The sequence below is a fragment of the Crocuta crocuta genome, unplaced genomic scaffold (genome assembly GCF_008692635.1).
Source record: "Crocuta crocuta isolate KB4526 unplaced genomic scaffold, BGI_CrCroc_1.0 scaffold318, whole genome shotgun sequence".
Classification (NCBI taxonomy): domain Eukaryota; kingdom Metazoa; phylum Chordata; class Mammalia; order Carnivora; family Hyaenidae; genus Crocuta; species Crocuta crocuta.
The window spans coordinates 2,497,320-2,516,422 of NW_027531425.1; the positions used below are offsets into that span (position 1 = coordinate 2,497,320).

The 19,103-nt window shown below is 47.9% G+C and overlaps 2 protein-coding genes across 5 annotated transcripts in view; both read right to left on the minus strand.

Moving 5' to 3' along the window:
• LAX1 (lymphocyte transmembrane adaptor 1) overlaps window positions 1–1,190 on the minus strand; it is a 10,643-nt gene extending 9,453 nt beyond the window's left edge. The window contains exon 1 of one of the 2 annotated variants that reach the window (XM_077772135.1): window positions 933–1,190. The gene's annotated coding sequence lies outside the window, so the exon portion shown is untranslated. The remainder of the gene's footprint in view (window positions 1–932) is intronic. The other variant, XM_077772133.1, reaches the window with a different exon arrangement.
• A 7,855-nt stretch (window positions 1,191–9,045) lies between these two features.
• The window catches only part of ATP2B4 (ATPase plasma membrane Ca2+ transporting 4), a 95,666-nt gene continuing 85,608 nt past the window's right edge, over window positions 9,046–19,103 (minus strand). Inside the window, exons 21-22 of one of the 3 annotated variants that reach the window (XM_077772132.1) lie at window positions 18,561–18,668; window positions 9,046–13,676 (exon numbers count right to left, since the gene is read on the minus strand). In XM_077772132.1, the coding sequence (XP_077628258.1) occupies window positions 13,362–13,676; window positions 18,561–18,668 (423 nt within the window). In that variant the 3' untranslated portion in view covers window positions 9,046–13,361. Of the gene's footprint in view, window positions 13,677–18,223; window positions 18,669–19,103 lie in introns of those variants that run through there. The other 2 variants (XM_077772130.1, XM_077772131.1) reach the window with 2 other exon arrangements.

The following is a 19,103-nucleotide window of genomic DNA, read 5'->3' on the forward strand; positions in this document are numbered from 1 at the left end:
CCCTGGACTGGTGGGTGTGCTGTGGGCTGTGGGGAGTGTGACTAAAGATGGGACAAGGTGGTAGGAGATTCGTGATTGTCCCTTTGGGTTTCTGAGATAGGCTGTTTTCATAGACACTTCCCTGAGTGATTTTGACAAAGCTGGTCTGTTTCACGTTTTGAGACTCTCTCTAGGTATTACCCTCAGAATGGAGCCAATGCTGGGTCAACAGGGCCCCTGGAGGCCACTCCCTCCTGAAGCCTTGCCCTCTGTGGCCCCTGTCTGCTGGCTGTCTCTCTCGCACACTCTTCTGGAGATCTGTCACAGTCCTGCTTGCTTCTGAGGCCATCTCAGAGGCTGGGGACCTCATTCCTCGTGTCTACCCAAAGTGTCCCAAACTTAGACAGTTGTTCAAAATTTCTTTCTAGCTCCCTTACCCTCTTTTATTTTTCAATCTCCTGAAACTCTCTGTGCATCTTGGGAGAGTCCAAAGAGAAGGGGCCACTAAGACTCTTATGAGGATGTGAAGAAGGGCCTTTGAGGGGCGCCTGGGTGGCTCATTCCATTAAGCGTCCGACTTTGGCTCAGGTCATGATCTCGCGGTCTGTGAGTTCCAGCTCTGTGTCGGGCTCTGTGCTGACAGCTCAGAGCCCGGAGCCTGCTTCGGATTCTGTGTCTCCCTCTCTCTCTCTGCCCCTCCCACNTTTCCACAGGCAATGGACTCCCAGAGGGACGGCACGGAATACAGACAGTGCCTCAGCACCGTGCCTCTCTCCCGTCTCTTCCCAGTCGACACTGAGGCTCATGACTTCCTGGGGCTGCCCACCCCTGCCCCACGCATCCAGGCTCTCACTGGGCCCTCAGGGGATGGGGGCGGCAGGGGGGTCCTGGCCAACTGTCCCCGGGGCTCAGCCTTTCCAGGTGCCCTCTGCCCTCCCTCCACGCAGCCTTACCTGGTAGGAAGCAGAAGTGGTTCAGAGGCAGCGGGTTCGAGAGCTGAAACCTGGGTTTCTGCCTGCTTGTCCTTTGGATGGGGGCTGCGTAGAGCCAGGACTCCTCAGGACAGGGAGATCCATCACTCCATGGCCCTGGTGGCTGGGACTGGTGGCAGAGAGAGGCTAGGCCCCCCCAGGCCTGTCCTGAGCCTCTGGCCAGAAGACTGTGTGCGAACTAGGAACTTGGAAGGTGGTCTAAGAGAAGGGCCAATGGAACCAGACCTCTGAGCTGCTACTTAAAAAAAAAATTTTTTTTTTAAAGAAATTCTCTTGCGTGATCATCTTAAGACCTTGCTTCTCTTATCTACCCAGAATGCTTGAGTCAGACTAATCTTCCCTCCGGGTCTCCTGACTCTCTCCTCCCCCACACTTGAGGAGAACAGCCTTCTGAAAGGACGCTTTGCTCCGGGTTTCCAGACCCAGCTGCTCCCTGGCACCATGTTATCCTTTCCCTCCCCATCGTGCAACAACCTATCAAACCAACAAATGAAAACATGAAATAGGTGTGTGAAGTCATTCACCACGATAATGGAAGAAAACGACTCGTTCCTGGGACATAGGGCATATGTTTCCAATCTGATTGCTCTGGTGTTGCCCTCTAACCTGATTTCAATGATTTTAGAGCTGAATGCAACAGAGGATTCTAAAGTATTAAGATTGGTTTTAAACAGACAGAACTTATGCATCCAAGTGAGCAAAGCCCTTTGAGGGGGAGGGGCTCTGTGCTAACTCAGCCGGATGTTACTAATACCCAAAACCTTTCAGAGTCATCTGGAAAGACAGAAACACTGTGTTAAGAGCATCAGTGCAAGTTCAGATCCTAAATGACCTACTTGGGTGATCTTGGGCAGGTCCTCTAATCTTTTTGGGTGTTTCCTTGGGTGTAAAATGACAGTAATAATACTACTTGGGTAATGATGTTGTGCAAATTAATTGGGCTAACTATGAAAAATGCTTAGCTTAGGCCATGGCCTGTGTAGGAGCTCATTAAATGGGGGCTGCTATTGCATGATTACCTCCTTATGTATTAGGCTCATTTCTTTATTCTTTAATGGACTGTCCCCTTTGGTCTTTCTCTCTTCCTCTCTTGATGTTTAGCCTGCCTACCTGCCGTGTTTACTTTATTCTTTTTTTTAAAATATATTTTTAAGTTTATTTATTTATTTTGAGAGAGACAGAGATAGCATGCATCGGGGAGGAGCAGAGAGCGCAGGAGAGAGAGAATCCCAAGCAGGCTTCACGCTGCCAGCACAGAGCCCAACGTGGGGCTCAAACCCATGAAACCACAAGATCAGGACCTGAGCCGAAACCAGGAGTCAGGTGCTCAACTGACTGAGCCACCCAGGCGCCACGCATATTTATGGGAAGTCTCCCACCATGTGGCCCTAGACGCTTTGCACACGCATAGATGCAGTCCGGCCACACTCCACGCTTAGCTTCGGGTGCCACCCCGTCTCCTTTCGGGCACTTTGCACTCCACGCAGACCTGGCTCTTGTCACTTCTACATCCTGGGATCTTTGTGTTGGTTCCTCCACTGTGATGGCAGCTCCTCTTTGTCTCGTAAAATTCCAATAAAATCCATGTGAAGAGTCTATACTGGTTATTTCTGGGGCTTGAGGCCTTTTGGTACTTTCTTCTTAGGATTTTATTGCTTGATTTATTCTATAAATCAAGTGTCATTTTTATAAAGAAGTAGAGTTATTTTTAAAACACTATGTCGTGTCACCACCTCTGAGAAGACTTCCCCTTCTGGACCTGGGTTTGCTCCGCTGCGTCCCCATGGCACCACTCATGATAACAGCCTTCAAAGGCTGAGATTCGTTGCTTGAATGGCTGTCTCCTTGAGTAGACTTTGAACCCCTTCAGGGAAGGGACTTTGTTTTATTTATTGCATCTCTAGCATTTGGCATGGTGCCTGGCCATCAGAATTTAGTGGGTCCTCTGAGAAGTTCTCTTAGGGGCTATTGCTGCTGTGAATTTATGACCTAAATGTGTAACGGGGTGAGATATTGGGAAAGAAATCGGTGTCTAGGATTTTCTCCTGCCATGTGCTCATCAGCCAAAAGAAAGAGGCAAGCCCTTCACTGTTCTCGCTGCCCCTTGTAGGAAGGGGGACCCAGCTCCTGTGTTGGGTCTCCTTTGCCCTAGGAAGGGGTTAACAGTGGCTTTTGTATTTCTTTTTCTTCTTCTTTTCTTAATGTTTATTTATTTTTTTTAAAGTTTTATTTATTTCTAGGAGAGAGAGAGAGAGAGAGAGAGACAGCGTGAGCAGGGGAGGGTCAGAGAGAGAGGGAGTCACAGACTGAAACAGGCTCCAGGCTCTGAGCTGGCAGTCAGCACAGAGCCCGACGCGGGGCTCGAACCCACGAACCGCGAGATCATGACCTAAGTGAAAGTCGGACACTTAACTGACTAAGCCACCCAGGCGCCCCTTTAATGTTGATTTCTGAGGGGGGGAGGGGCAGAGAGACAGAGACAGGATCTGAAGCTGGTTAGGCGCTGGCTGCGAGAGCCCCACGCCGGGCTTGAACTCATGAACTGTGAGCTCATGACCTGTACTGAAGTGGGGCGCTCAGTCGACTGAGCCACCCAGGTGCCCCACAGTAATTTCTGTATTTNCGTGTGAGAGACTCCAGCCAGGCTTTATTTGTGAAGGTCTGGGGGCTGGACAAGCACAACCACAGCAGGGTGAAGGCTGGTGCCTTAATCCTCTACCCTCCTTGCTGGCTTGTTTCTCCGCTGCAGGCCTTCTCCAGTCCAGGCAAGTCTGAAACCCAGAACAAAGGCAGCAAATACTTTCCTTTTAAGTTAAAGATGAGAGAGAGCAGGGTTAGGATAAATAGATTTAGAAAGCATGGAAATATTTCTCTGCTCCCCACCCCCACTCTGCCCAAGGCCCTCAAGGAGACAGAGGAGAATCTGGAAGCAAGAGGTTTGGCCAGCCTAGGGGACAGTTTGTTCCCCAGTGAGGATAGGCCTTCGTGGAAGAGGTGGGTCGGTGAGGGGCAAGGGAGCACTTTCCTTGAGTCTGGAGGGCGGACGCCTGCCTTCTGGGTCCCTCTGGAGTTCTGTGTTTGGCAGCCTCCCCTGGAGTCGGAGCGGCCGCAGAGCCTCGAAGCAGAGATAACCGTGGGGCATGTCCGCATGAGCAAGTGTCTGCTGACTGCCCCAAGTGTCCCCCCTCTGCCCCAGGGCTGTTAGCCGGCAGCCCACGCGAGCAGAGAGGTTGTGACCCGGGGCGGGGTCCCTGCGCAGGAAGGAGGCAGTTCCTCAGCAGGGGGAGGGGTTGCGCCATCACACTGGGGATCAGATGCAGGCACAGCACCTCTCGGAGAAGGCCTGCCTGGGGGCCAGGCCACCAGCGGCAGCAGGACTGGGAGGCTGGGACAGGGAGGGCACCTGTCAAGCTGGTGTCCTTTGTTCCCTCCTAGCGTGAGTGAGAACGTCATTTCAATCACTTTATTAGCCAGGGTGAGGGTGGCAAGGGATAGGTCTTAATTTTTGTGAACAAGCATTTTCTCTTCACTGTTCTGTGTGTCAAAGGGCAACAGCATGACAGAGGGCTTGGACTTACCTGTGTCCTTCAGTATTAGGCTAGGCCCACCTGTGGCTCGTGAGCTGGCCAAATCTGCCTTGTTCTAGACCGAGGCCGCACGGTAGCCGGCGTGATCCCCTTAAACTGTAAGACCGATCATTGCAGTCCTCAGCTAAAGCCTTCCGAAGGTTTCCCACTTCCTGGAAGCCAGACTTAGCGTGGCTTCTAGGCTCTGCTCTGCTCCCAGCTGCGGCCGGCACTTCCCTCCTCCACTTCCCCTTAGTCACTCGGTTCCAACTCTTGCCTTCCCTGTATGACCTCAAACACATTAAGATCTCCTGCGTCATGGGGCGCCTGGGTGGCTTAGTCGGTTAAGCGTCCAACTTTCGCTTAGGTCATGATCTCACGGTTCGTGGGTTCGAGCCCCGCGTCGGGCTCTGTGCTGACTGCCAGCTCAGAGCCTGGAGCCTGTTTCAGAGTCTGTGTCTCCCTCTCTCTCTGACCCTCCCCTGCTCATGCTGTCTCTCTCTCTCTCCTAGAAATAAATGAAAATATTTAAAAAAAAAAAAGATCTCCTGCATCAGGGCCTTTGCACTTGCTGGGCCCTTAGCCAGGAATCTCTTTCTTCCTCACATTGATCTAACTCACTCTCTGACTCCCTTCGCATCTTCACAAACCTCTGTCAGAGAGGCGTTCTCTGACCACTCTCCAGAGGAGCACCCCTCGTGCCCCAGGCTCCCCATTTCCTTTACACTTCACCTCTCTCCTTGGTCCTGGTCACCATTTGACATGCTATGCATTTGCTTCTTTGTCTCCCCTCTGTGAGACAAAATTCAGAGGGCAGGGACTTTGTTTCGTTCCCCGTCGAACCCCCGGGGCCTGCAACAGTGCCTGGCACAATGTGTGCTTCCTGAATGAATGAGGGGACAAATGTCCAAGGTTGGGGAGGAAAGGAGACCATAAAAAATGGAGGCCTCTTGCTGACCTTGGTGAGTGCCGGCTAGTTTGGCGCTAGCCCTTATTTAACTCAGAAAAGAAACATTTCCTGAACTTTAAGGGCTGAGGGGCAATTTGTCTTTGTTGCAGGTGTAAGTAGTTGAGCCCCGGGTGAAGCCTGCCCGTGCATGTCCTGGTATGTGCCCGTGTCCAGCGCACACGCGATAATGCTACATTCCAGGGTAGATCAAGCAATGAAAGAGAAATGCCAGTGGGCATTCTCCATTGGTTACGAATAGCGATTTTAGACACTGGACCAAAAATGGAAAGCGTGTCGGAGTTGAGGAGACCCTTAGGTCATGCAGCACATTCGTAGCAGAGCCAGGGTTATGTCCTAGACCTTTCTACTCCAGGCGGGCCCTCTCCACTGTAGCTTCAATGAGATGGCTCGCTTCTCTTCTGTAATCGTATGCCACTCCACTGGGTTAGATCTCTGCCTCCCCAGACTACTGCTGTTTCCACGACAAATTCCAAAGGTGAGTCAGCGAGGTAACAATCTTAGCAGGATGGACCACAGTCACTAAGTTTTACTCCAATCTATGTGTGTTTATATTCGTAATTATAATGGGAGCCAATTGAGGCAGAATGCAAATTAGGCTCGCTTGTGTATTTAATCACACAAATCTTGTGTCTCCCACGTGTGGGTCATTTCAGTGTGCTGGCAGGGACCTCAGAGAGGGCTAGTTCACAGTGCCCTTATGGTGATTTTTTTTTTAAGCTATCACGGACCTAGAAGCCAAATACATTAAAAAAAAAAAAAAAGTACACCTGAGGGCTCTGAATTGTCTCTGAAGAATCCCTTCTGGAGCTTCAAAGGATAACCTGAAATTCATTGATGTAGTTCAACTGTCTCCTCGTTGAGGTGGAAAACCAAGTCACTCAAGCAGCAGAGTGGGGGGCGTGGGTCTCCTGCCTTCTGGGCTGCCCACACGTCAGGATCCTATCCACCTCTCAAATTTCTGTTTTAGCTTCTCCACCAAAGGGGGAGCAGAAAAAATTCCAACCCCTTCTCTCTCCTACCTGGTCAGCAGCAGTTTCAGTTCAAAGGTTTGGCAGGGAAGACACGGGCATTCTGGACCCAAACGGAAGGAAGGCTTTGGATGACCACAGTGTATCTGTTCTCACGCTTCCTCCCTCTCACAGGTGCTGAAGGCAACTGCTGGTCCCCAGCCCTGCCTTCCGTGGCCTCCCTTCCTCTTTCAAGTCAGTTTTCATGTGTATTTGCTTTCGATAAGGCCAAGACATGAGGATCTGGAGTTCTAAAACACAAATCAGTCTTTCACTGTAGGGTTCCTGTGTCCAGCACGCAAAAAACCCCAACAACCTAACCCACGTGCTGTGTCCAGCATGCAAAAAAACCCACGTAAGCTAACCCATGTAATGGCGAACAGCCTCAATCACAAGGGACATCAGAGAAACCAAATGTTGGCTGGCCCCGAACTCAGAGACCAGGTCTATCCAAGAACAGGGGTGGATGCGCCTGGCCTGAGTGTGAAGGCTCCGGCTCCGTAGACGGTTCAAGGGGCTCTCCTTGGTCAGGCTGCATGAGCAGGAGCCACGCTTGGTGGAAATTTCGCTTTTCCAGTATGTGTATCACTTAAGTTCTCACTGGAGGTGTGAAATGGCGTTCTCATTTTGACACTGGCCTCTGAGGAGATGGCAGACAAGTTTCAGAGAAATAAAGGTGTGTGATTAATCCCACAGGACCCAGAAGCCACTCTTTCAAGGCTGAAAGTATTACAGTCCAAGGGTCCAGCAGGTTGTTATCTCTCATGGCATAGCTTCATGTTGGGGACAAATGAATAGAAATGATACCACACACGCACAGTAACATGTTGACAGATTTTATTTACATCAGGGTTTCCAAATATATTTGCTGGTAAAGAACATGCCATATCCACCTTCTTTCATGCTTGTGGTAACATGAAGGCCATGCCCTAACGGAGCCAGGTCGAGGCTGGTCATGAGTTCACTGGTCCCCAATGACTTTTCTTCGGATTTGCCACAGATGAAGTCAGGGAATTGCCCGGTTGTGTGTGTAGTTGGGAGGGAACCCAGTGAGTCTTGGTGGAGAGCTTCAAAGAAACCCAGTGACCACAGGGAGAGGATATGGTGGCTGAGAAAGGCTCGCAAACCATTGTTAAAGATGGAGGGAAGAGAAATGATGCATTTCTAGAACTGGGGAAAAAATGGAAGAAAAGAGCATGCTCTTTTTTTTTTTTTTTTTTTTTTTTTTNGGGGGATTCAAGGCTCACATTGGGCTCTGTGCTGACAACTAGCTCAGAGCCTGGAGGCTGCTTCAGATTCTGTGTCTCCCTCTCTCTCTGACCCTTCCCTGCTCACACACACACACACACTCTCTCAGAAATAAATAAAACATTAAAAAAATTAAATAAAAACAAAAACAGTGAGTATAAAACAATACCTTAGGATTCTTGGTCTCTGTCAAGGGAGTTGCTGGGATTACCACACGCTGGGATTAGGAGGTGAAGATGCCAAACACCCAGTTTGGCATAGCACACAGGCACAGACCTCAGGTGCAACCGAGACAAGGTGAGAATAAGGGTAAAAACAGGGCCACGCCTTAGAAAGGACTCAAGGTGTGCACGCGCACGCCTGTGTGTTTTGCATCCCTTTCGCAAAGGTAACTGGAGGGAATCTGTAACGGGAAAAGAAAGAAACTGCGTTCTGTTTTGCCAATGATTTCTATCATCAAATGAGGCCTAGCCCCCTGTTACTACTGGTTTTTTTCTTCCTCAGCCCGTTTTAAAGACCCGAAGTAGGCAGGGCGCTTGTGCCTGTGCAGGGCAACCGGGGACAGGCAGGGCACAGGGACGAGACTTCTCATTGCAGAAGCCGTTTTCATTCAGGGCTGGCTCCTCCTTCAGAAGCAGCCAGTTCAAGCAGCCAGGAGAGTTTGGGCTGTCCTTCCCCATCGTATTTTTCCTAAAGGACCCTGGGGAGCCCACAGAGTCTTTTCCTCCCTTTGATGTTTTCAGAAAGAGCTGGGGACTTGATGGGGTGCCTGGATGAAAGGCGCAGGAAGGAGTCAGGAGTTCTGAAATATTGAGGCTCAGAAGCCGAACAACCCGCCAGGGGGCTGTTTTGGCCTAAACGAGGGGCCTAAAATCAGTCCTGCTAGACTCACTGAATGGGACAATTAACAGAACAGAACACAACCTTTGGGAAGGGAGGGACTGGAGGACCCCAGAGGCAAGGTAGGTAAAAAGTGCTAATATCAGGGGAATGAATTTCTCTAAAAGGCATTTCATTAAAGAGAAAGGATAAAGGCAAACAAAAAAAGAAAGGACTGCCCCATCTGACTCTTACCCTTCCAGATCTATTCTTTCTCAAAAGCTCAAGCTTCGCAGCGCCGCCAACTGTGGATTCTGCCCGAAGCGAGCCGAGCAAAGCCTGTACCATCAGCGCGTGGAACTGGCAAGCGGGGCCGTGGGTCCCCAGAGGGACGCGTTGGCAGAGAAGCATGTCGAGAGCCCGGTCACATGACCCCAAGTGGAGACACACTGAGGACAGCACAGTTACAAGTGGGCATGGGTTTTTATTTTCAGTGCACGGCAGTTCTGATTTCTGCTCATCGGCAGCAAGCTTTATTGGTTCCAAAACAAACAAACAAACAAACAAAATTATCCCTTTTTTTCCCCATCTTTTAAAACTCCTCTTCTTCTTCCCGTCTCAGTGGACAACATATTTGAATTTCAGAGTTGCCAGTTTACAGCATTTTTTTTCTTTAAGAACCATATAAATACATGCAAAACATTGTACAGAGAGCTTAAATAATATCGGAACGCAAATACAGAGTGGGTGCACCGTTAAGCTGAGCTGCGAATTATGGTAACGCACACGGGGGTGCACACTGCTTGGCTATCGCCATGTTTGTTGATGTCATGCAGACCACGCTAGTCAATCTTTTGTTGTGTTTGTTTTTCTTTTTTATACAAAAATACCAGTGCTTGTTATACTAATTACTGAAAGAGGAAAAAAAAGAGAAGAAAGTCAAAATTCCTATCTGCGTGCTGATTTGAAAAGAACAACGTAGACAGAGTTGTTGGCACATATATATGGCATATTCACATATGGCATATATACATATGGGGAGCGAATCTGAACCAAAGGCCAATTCGGTCACAGGGAGCTCACCTCCCTCCATCTCTCCTCCTCGGCGAGAGGAAAGGGGACAGCAGGCCTAACAGCAGGGCTGGGAAGGCAAAGCACTGGCACTGAGCTAAATGGAAGGGTGTCTGGTCTATTCTGAGGAAAAGGCTGGAATGGCTTCAGAACGGCAGGCATTTACAAGTGCCTCCTCCCCACCACTGCAGTGGGTGGTCCCTAGATGTGGAAAGTGAGGAAGTGTGCACTTTGTGATGGTATCACAGGCCGCTTCGTTGGGCCAAAGGAAGCAGGAAAGAAAGGAGGTGAGGCATTTAGAGGTTGCAGGCCACATGCGAGCTTGCCACACCCCCCTGGGTTTTCGGCAGTGAGGTAATCGCTCAGATATAACGGTGCAAACTCTCCCCTCTGAAGCTCAAGTGGAAGAAGAAACCCAGACCCTAAAGAACTCACAAGTGTCAGAAGGATTGCTAGGTGGTCTCTCTAACACCTTGAGGGGTTGGGGGAGTCATTTCAGAGGGCATCTATGGGAAGGACCTAGCCCCGAGATTGCCACCCAGGGCTAGAGCCAGCCTTTGTTGTTTCCACTTAGAACTCTTTCCCCCATCTAATATATATTGCACACAACATTTCTAGGGGAGGGGAAGTCCCATATCAGGTCCTCGCACAAAGACTCATTAATGGAAAACTCCTGGGACAACAGGAGGTGAAAAAACCATAAAAAAAAGCAACCCCCCAATCAGGGCATCCTTGCAGCCCGAGAGATATTCATGTCTTGGGTACCATCCTGCCAGCTACTCATCAAGAAACAAAATCCAACCAAGGCCCCTGATCCTAATTCACTAGTTACCGAAAAGCCCGGCACCCATCTCCGTGGGGGACACGTCCTCATTTCCTGCTGGTTATCCCTTCTTGCTGAATGCTTTCCTTCCCATCCACAGGCTACCACCCATTTTTCTAAGTTCATCTAGGATAGTAATGTCCCCTTTGCCCCATCAGACCCTTTTTCAGATCTAAAGCACCATATTGGGGGAAAGCTTTATTAACTTACACCATATTGATTCACTGCCAGTTGAATCACTAAAACTGAATAGAAAACAACTTATATAAAAAACATATGCACATAAACACTTAAACTTACTTAATTCTGTATCAACAAAATTTATATTAAAAAAGTCTAGAACCCAACAAATTTTTTTTCCCCCTAAGTATAAAGATGGCTGTTTGGAGAAAGAAGTACGGTGCATTGGTTTTAAAACCAGTTACAAATATACTAAAGTCACCTGTCATGTCAAACAGCTGGTTATGTGCTCCTTCCACAGGGTAACATGACAGCATTCTATTTCGAATCCTTTAAACAAAATACATATGGCTGACTCAAAAATCTCAGTTTCTGATCTAAAGAAAACTATATTTTTTTGCATAATATTTCTCTATTTTTTTCTCTCCTACCATGGAAACCAGGATACACACAAAAACCACTGACTTGAAACAAGTAGATACAAGCCTTCGAGGGTAACCTGCCAGGCACCATGAGAGTCTTTTGGGAGCAGAAATGGGAAAACTGCCTCTGAAGTTTGTTATTGGCTTGTTTTTCAAACAGATCTGAGGTAATAAAAGACTTGACAGAACTAAATCTTCCAATGTACTTAATAAATATATGTGTGCACACCTAACACCTTGGGTGAGCTGTTTTGTCCCCATGGGACTATTTAAGACAGAGAAAAGATTGTGGAAGTACGTGACCTTTATAAAACCCAAATCAAATTTGGTGGGCTGTGGAGTAATGGGGATACATAGGGGATGTTGTCTCCTTGCTCTTTTTACCTTGGACAGCTCAGGTGGAAGGGGTGAGGGAGGAGGGATCTAGAAGAGAAGGCCAGAGAGCGTAGGTTCAGGCCACCTTACTCTCACAAGTGGAAATCAGGCAGGTCCTAAGAGCCTCAAGGCCTACTCCCTACTCCCATCACTCTTGAAAGAGGGGGACAGGCTTCATTTATTTCATGGGAACTGGTAGACCCTGCACAGAAGAGCCTATGTCCACATCAGCAGGAATAAAAATGGAGCTCCTGCAAATGTGGCTCCACCTTGTCCCATTAAGGGACACTTAAAAAAAAAAATCTCCTAGCGAAGCCCCCAACTCCTGAGAGGCAGGTGGGAAGGGGATGCTTTGGGCAGTATTCAGGGAGAGAAGGCACAGGTCTTTACAGTCGAGCACGTTCTAGAGAAGGTCTTGAGTGGGTCATGTGGGAGAAAGGGAGAGAGGAAGGAGAGCTTTTCAGGGTGGGTCTTTTGCTCCTTTAAGTCAGCAAAATGTCACTGGAGCCCACTTGGGATGTGTATTTTCAAAAGCAGAGTATTTGAGAAAGGTTCGGACCTGTTCAGAGATAAGTAAGGGACCACGAAAGAGCGGAACAAGAAAACTGAAGGATATGCCAAAGCTGGTACTTGGGCACCTAAGCTCAAGTGTCTGGTTTCTCTGATCCTGCTGGGATGGCCCTTTGGCCTTTCCCAAGGCTTCTCAGTACGCACACCCCCAACAATCAGGTCCTGCCCTGGAAGAGCCTTGGCAGAAGGCTTTAAAAGTGGTAGTGGGTCAACTCAAGGAGGATCGCACAAGAGTTGGCTTTGATGGTCTGTCTTGTCCTAGACCTGCCAGCTGCTAGTTCTCAGTATCCAAGTCCATTTAGGAGGCAGGGCCGGTCTCAGTTAATTCTTTTGCCACCACTTTGCAATAGGAGAAAGCTCGGGCTTATGGTAGAAATTATATACCAAACATATGAAAGCTTCATGGTCAAGGCTGAGCTCCCTGGCACTTAGAAATGATGCACACCTGACAAGATGGCAGTTTAGAAATGGAAGGTAACCTGACAACAACAGAAACACATTCTTACCAGCGCTCAATTGCTTCAAAAGGATCTTATTTTTAGCAAAGAAACCTTTCTTCCTCTAAGACTAAACCAAGGGTTACACTGGGGTCAGAAGGGAGAACGGCCAAAGTTGACTCTACTTAGCCATGTCCTTTCCACTTTCTTAATCATCATGACTAAAAAAAAAAAAAAAGAAGAAAAAATTAAAAAAGAAAGAAAAGAAAAAATAAAAAAGAAAAAGAAAGAGTGAAAGTAAGGAAGACAAATGGTCATAAAAGATCAAAAGAACCTGGGGCGGGGGGGGGTGGGGGTTGACTAGAAGGGCAGAAAGAGCTAGAGGGCTTTAGGTGTAAGTTTTGAAAATGGGAAAGTCATTTTAAAAACAATCACTCTATAAGCTGATTCTATACATTCCATTCCTACCTCAACACATTTCGTTTGGGGATCTTTATCTCTTTGAACCCTCGACTTAGCTTATAAATGGCACAGACTCATTGGGTAAAATCAAGAAGTCAGGAAATGATGACAAATGTATACATACCGGGGAGAGTCTGGGTTGGGGTAAGATGCCAAGAGGATTGTCATCATTTCTTTAAAAATGACAACTGATATACCCAAGGAGTAGATTCTACCATTCTTTACCTGCCTGGGGTTTGACTGGGTCCCGCTACAAACCCCAACTCAAGTTTAAGTTGAAATCCTGTTGGTCTGTGCTCTTGCCTCTTCATGGTCAGGTGGGGGTTCACACATACTTGGGAGCAGCGGACATGACAGTGAAAGGTCCCATCATCACCTCAGAGATGGGACAGATGAGAAAGGAAATGGGGAAAGCAGGGATGGGAGCCAGAGAATGAAGTTCAAACTGATGTCTCCAGGCTGTGTAGAGGGCTGTCTGCGTGGGAGGCAACGCTGTGCACTTGGCTGCAGTCCACCGCATTGTTGTTCTTGTTGGCATTTGGGGTGACCTCACCATCCAACAGGAGCACCCTAGTCCCAGTCTTAGGAGTCTCTTCAAGATCTTCCTCCTCGTGCTCATCCAGGAGTGGTGTTCGAGGCACCTCCTCATCTATGGCGAATTCAGGGTGGGTCATGAAGTTGTGGATGGAGTTTTGGTTCTTGGGTTTCTGAATGCTTTCGTGGAGGGAACTATGGAACGCTTTGACCACTTTGATCTATACCAGGGGAAGGAAAAGGAGGACGAGAGAACACCAAGGTGAGAACTGGCCAGTAGAACAAAGAACTGGTGGCTGGAGGAGAGAAACAAAACCTAAACTACAAGACACTACTGCTCAACAACCAAAATCAAACACATAAGAAGAGATCATGGAACACCAGAAACATCAACTTCCAAGCATGGGGTTGGGGTGGGGTGAGTAATGGCAAACAACTGAATATTTCAAAAGCTGCATCAAAAAAAAAAAAAGGGTAGAGAACCCAAAGCAAAGTTAGCGTTCCCAAACAATCCGTTCTTAAAACGAAACAGAAAACAAAGAGTCATTAGTTCTTTTGGATGGAGGGCAAGGGCATTGGAAGTAGGTGCAAATTAACAGCCAAACTTAAAAGATGGTCAGACATGTGGCTTTCTGTGTTGAGGCCAAACGTTTTGTGAACGTGGACTGGAAAAATTACACACGGAAGTTTAGTTATCGGTTTGAAACCCTTAAAGAACCAAACACATACCAATCTATACAGAATATACTTTGGGTGATAAGTGACCATGTATACCGTGCAGCAAGGCAGACAGAACAATCTTCGTTTGTGTTGGCAGCATGCAAGAGATGGAAACTCTCCAGCTTAATAGTTGCTCTTTCGGTCAAGGAACATGCATACGCTTATATTCCTCAACCCCTACCAAGTCCCCCTTCCCCAAAGAAGGAACAACTCCACTAGTTCAGGCCCTCCCCTGGCGGATGCGGAGGCAATACAGGCATCGGAAGGCGTCTTCCTTCTGACTACTGACAGAAGAGCCGGCCCGCACAACTCAAATGCACGGCCATGTCTGATGCACAGCACCTGTGGCCAGTCTGGTGGCTCCATCCAGCTGTTTCTAAGTTGTGAAGAGGAGCATGAGCTTATGCGGAGAAGGGAGAGGATGGGACCAGGAGAGAAGGTACCCAATCTGCGAGGCCGTGCTACAATTTGTGGTTCTAATGGGCGGAGGGAAATGCACTGTCCAGAAATGTCAAGGTCTTTTTCTACCGCACGAAAAGGGAGGGATTCAGTCAGCTGAGAGAAGAGGGAAAAATAAACAACAGCGGGTTCCCGTGATCTCCCTGTGCCTTATCCACAGGCACCAGCTCTTTCGGGCAGCCTGCTTTTCTGAACTACAGACCTCTCTCATGTATGGTTTAGAACCCTGGTTAGTAGAATTGGGATAGGGGCAGTAGGCTGGATCCCGAGAGGTTGGAGAGAGAGGCTGGGGGAAACAGACAGTAGCGGTAGGACAGTTTTAGTTGTTGGGAGGTGGCAGATCCTAGTCTTGTCCAAAAATTGTTTCCTCGGAAAAGAAGTGGGGGTAATGCGGGAGAAGCTGCTGTGGGGGGGGGGAGGGGCAGGGCGAGGAATGATGAATGTCAGGCGTAGGGTACCTCTTCCACTCCTCTGCTGTTGCAGCAGAGAATGTGTCCCCGGAGAAGGGGCAAGAATGTGCACACAGCAGAGACACAAAGAGTCAGGCAATGCTTTCTGTCACTGTATAGAACCTTCAAGACTAATGCATAAAGAGGATTCGCGAAAGCTGTGTCTTTGCTGGCTAAGGCTTTCCTCCACTCCATGACAGCCTGGCAGACCCACCCAGGGCCGAGGGTGCTCAGAGCTTAGAAGGCAAAGGACTCTTCTCTGCCACTCTGTAGGATCAGCTTAACACTTCAGCCAAGAAGAGTCAAGGAACCTGGGCACACGTTCGCCCTGCAGAACAGAAAGTAAGGACCTACTTTTCCATCCTTCTAGGACTTCTACTGAGCATCTGATGGGTATACCTGTCATGTGCTCTTTACTCCAGATCTAGGTCAAATAAGATGGAACAGAGGCTCCATTTGGTCTTCTGGAAGCCCCAAGTTTTAGAGCAAGTTGTCTTGGACGAAGTGAGCCCAAACCCAGTGCCTTCTCCCTGGTCAAGAGGTGGATTCAAAGCCATGCCACTCCCTGTAGGAGTGATGACATAGCCCACACTTTTCACCTGCTCTTGAGATTTCAAGGTTTTTAACATGTGCTGTGGAAGAACAGGAACCTTTATACCACCAGTTGGTTATCTTCAATCTCAGGGATTTTCAAACGTCTTGCTTCTATTTTTTTTTTTTTTGAAGCAAATGAATACTTAATGAAAATAATTCTGTGTGAAGTCCAATACAGAAAACAGATTTTTAAGAAGTGGGGTTGAAGTCAGGGTCTGGAGCCCTGTTTTCTGACTTTTCCTCTCACCTGTTGGGGTGATCAATAACATTGTTACAGGTAAACAATAAGGGAGGTAACAGGGAATTGGAATGGGTAGATGGAAAAATGGGGAAAATTTCTTCTTTAAGAGAACAAGGAACAGTCATCCGGCTAGTCTGCAGGGCTTCTAGAGTCTAAAGGGAAACCAGCATCCTGCATAAAGAGCTCAAAGGAAGAGGGGTCAGGGAGCCAGGTAGCACCATCTAGTGGCCTGGTGGCAGGGAGAAGGGTGCCAGAAAGCTCTTCAGATCCAGCCCTGGCTTCACAGAGTATGTAATACAATCACACAGATGCACCATCACCATTCACCCCAAGAGGAGGTGGTATCCTCATTTCCTGATGCTTGGTGCGTGAGCCATGTACGGGGAACAAGACATAGCTGGTGAAGAGGGTGCTGTGACAGCCATAGGTATTCTCCCCTCAGCCAATCAGCCCTTCCTCCCCCCAGTTTTCATCTCTCGCAACCGTTGGGAAATGACTTCTGTACCCCTGTCCTAGGGGTGGAAGTTGTGGATTGAAGGGTCACTCTTTCTCACATCTTAGGAGTCCCAACCTGGCTGGGCCTAACATTAGGTATGAGGGCTATGGGCTGCTCTCTGGAGCTCAATGAATGGGCAGATAGAGACTCCATTTCTTCAGCTATATTCTATAGTTTTCTGTTCTCTTTTCAGAAACCAGGGCAAGAGGAGGGATTAGCGCATTCCTATAGAGAGAAATCTTAAAGATTTATCTACAGAAGGTTAGATAAATAACTGAATTCACTTGGAGATCTGGAATGGGGAAGGGGGGGGGTCTTCCAAGATGTGACTATTTCTTCTAGGATGTCCAAGTTAGAAGGCACAGGTGGAGAAAGGGCAGGTGTGGCTGTATCTCTTGACTGATTTTCTATCTTTGAGGGTGCGAAGCATACCTTCTACTGGCAACTCTGTAAGAGCCCAGTGGGCTCTGTCTTCTGCTTAGTCTCTACCTTGCCATCGCGGGGACATCTGACACTAACCCTTCCTAACAGAAAGACATAATTTAAAAAGCACAGATGCTAGTTAGAAGGACAGGGGAAAACTAGATGAAAAAAGGAAATAAGAGACGAATCTGGAAGGACCAGAGCGAGAAGAGTAGGACTTACTTTGTTCTTTGACTGGCTTTGGGCCCAGAGAAATCTGTATCTACAGAAAACCTCACCTCCTCTATCTCATCCCAGAACACTTAGAGTTGGCTGAAAAGACAACAAATTACCTAAGTCTGGTCAACCTGCATAGGTTACAATCATGCAAACCATAGACAATGCAACTGTTCTTTCTTTACTCCCCTGTTCTGGGGTTGGGGGGGTGGGGGGAGATTGGAAGTGAGGGAGAAAGAGATAAATAAAACACTCAAATATCTGAAGCTCACGATATACTTAATACATAGAGACTCCTTCCCCACCAAATACCTTAATAGCACTATCAGCAAAGAGCCTTCTCTCGTCTCTCTGGGTGTCCCATTGGGGGAAGGTAAGGTGACCAGGAACAGGAAGGCATAAGCATTAGCAAGGATCCAGTCATTTACCGAAGGGAACGCCAGATCTTAGGTTAAACACTGACACCAGTCCAATGGACAGTCTGGTTGAGAAAGGGATTCCTAAAACCTTATGTGCAAAATAAAATGTGAAGGGCTGGCTATGGGCGAGACCGTCAAACTAGAGGAAAGGAGAAGCAAACGAGAACAAAACAAAGCAAAAGCTGCTCTTCAGAAATTCCTTTAAAAAAAAAAGTTGGAGTGAAGAAAAACATGTTATTTTGACCTTTGCATATACATTTCTCCTGCCCACATGTGAATTCATTGATTCTCAGAGTCTGGCATAAAGTCCCTGCAAAGTGAAATGTTGGGGACACTTAGCCCTGAGCATGTGAACTGAACACCTTCTTTTCTTCACACTCAGCTACAGCTTTTATGCCAGTATGGCCAGCTCATGACAGAGCAGTAGCCTAAAGGACCATCTTGGACACTGGCTCAATTATGAAAGATCTACCGGTAAGAACACTGCACGGGAATGGTAGCTCTCTTCATACTGTTTTTCAGGAGATTTGAAATTTGCCCTTAAATGAGGAGACTGCAGGGTTTTCATTGGCCTCACCTCACATCTAACCTTAGGAGATAAGGTTTGGGTTCCCAGGAGCAGGAGGAGAGGAGAGGAGCAATATATCCAAACAAAGCAAAACAAACAAACCAACAAACCAAAAAACTGTAGTAAAGCAAAACAAACCAACACAAAACTCCAGGAAGAGACGAGCAATTCAGAGGAACAATCAGGAGACAGGATTATTGCCTTTAAAATGGTTATGGTTTAATAGTTTTTCAACATTGAAAAAAAAATGAAAGGCACACAGCCTAATTTGGGACTGGGATTTCTGTCCCATTTTTCTTCCCTTAAGTCAGAGATCAAAGGGAAAAACCAAAAGGAAAAGATAACCACGATTGGTTAAAGTGGATGCCACAGTTGGTTAAAGTGGATGCCACGTGCTCTCTGGTGGTCATTTTAGCAAATCATGCATCATAATAGACTATCACTCACTGCCCAGAGTAGGAGGCGGAACAGCAGCAGGAACAGAAGTGGTGGGGGGAGATCTGACTGGCGCAACTGTTACATAGGATGAGCTAGGAACATGTTTTACATCAAGGTGTTGACCCATGGTCTGTCGCTTTATGACTCCCTTAAAAGAGGCTCCCGTCTGGAATGTGTTAATTACGTCGATCTGCAAAGAATCAGAGAGTGAGACAGCTTTGCTCCACAGTCAGAGAGAGGTGAAGAAAAGAGGCAAGGGGTGGGGAGGTGGGGTCCTGTAGGGTTAGGGGAGGGGGGGGTTGGAAAGTGCTGGGAAAAGGGGACCGGAGCCGAGAGCAAGAGCGAGATTCCCTCATACACAAAGCAACAGTGAGGAGAAGGGGAAAACCGTTGATTGCATGTCACGCTTTGTTTAAGGAACAATTTGCCCTGGGGTCCAAATACCCAAACAGAAGCCAGTCTTCTCTTCCCTTTTAGCCTATGAGGGGCATTTTGGGTGTGTGGGTGTCCAAAAGTATCTAAAATTTAAAGGCACTTCTCCACCCCATGACTCCTAGCAGATAGTGACAGCATACTCATTGTGCTGACCTGTCCTCTGAAAAAATAAGGCATGGGATAGAAAGCA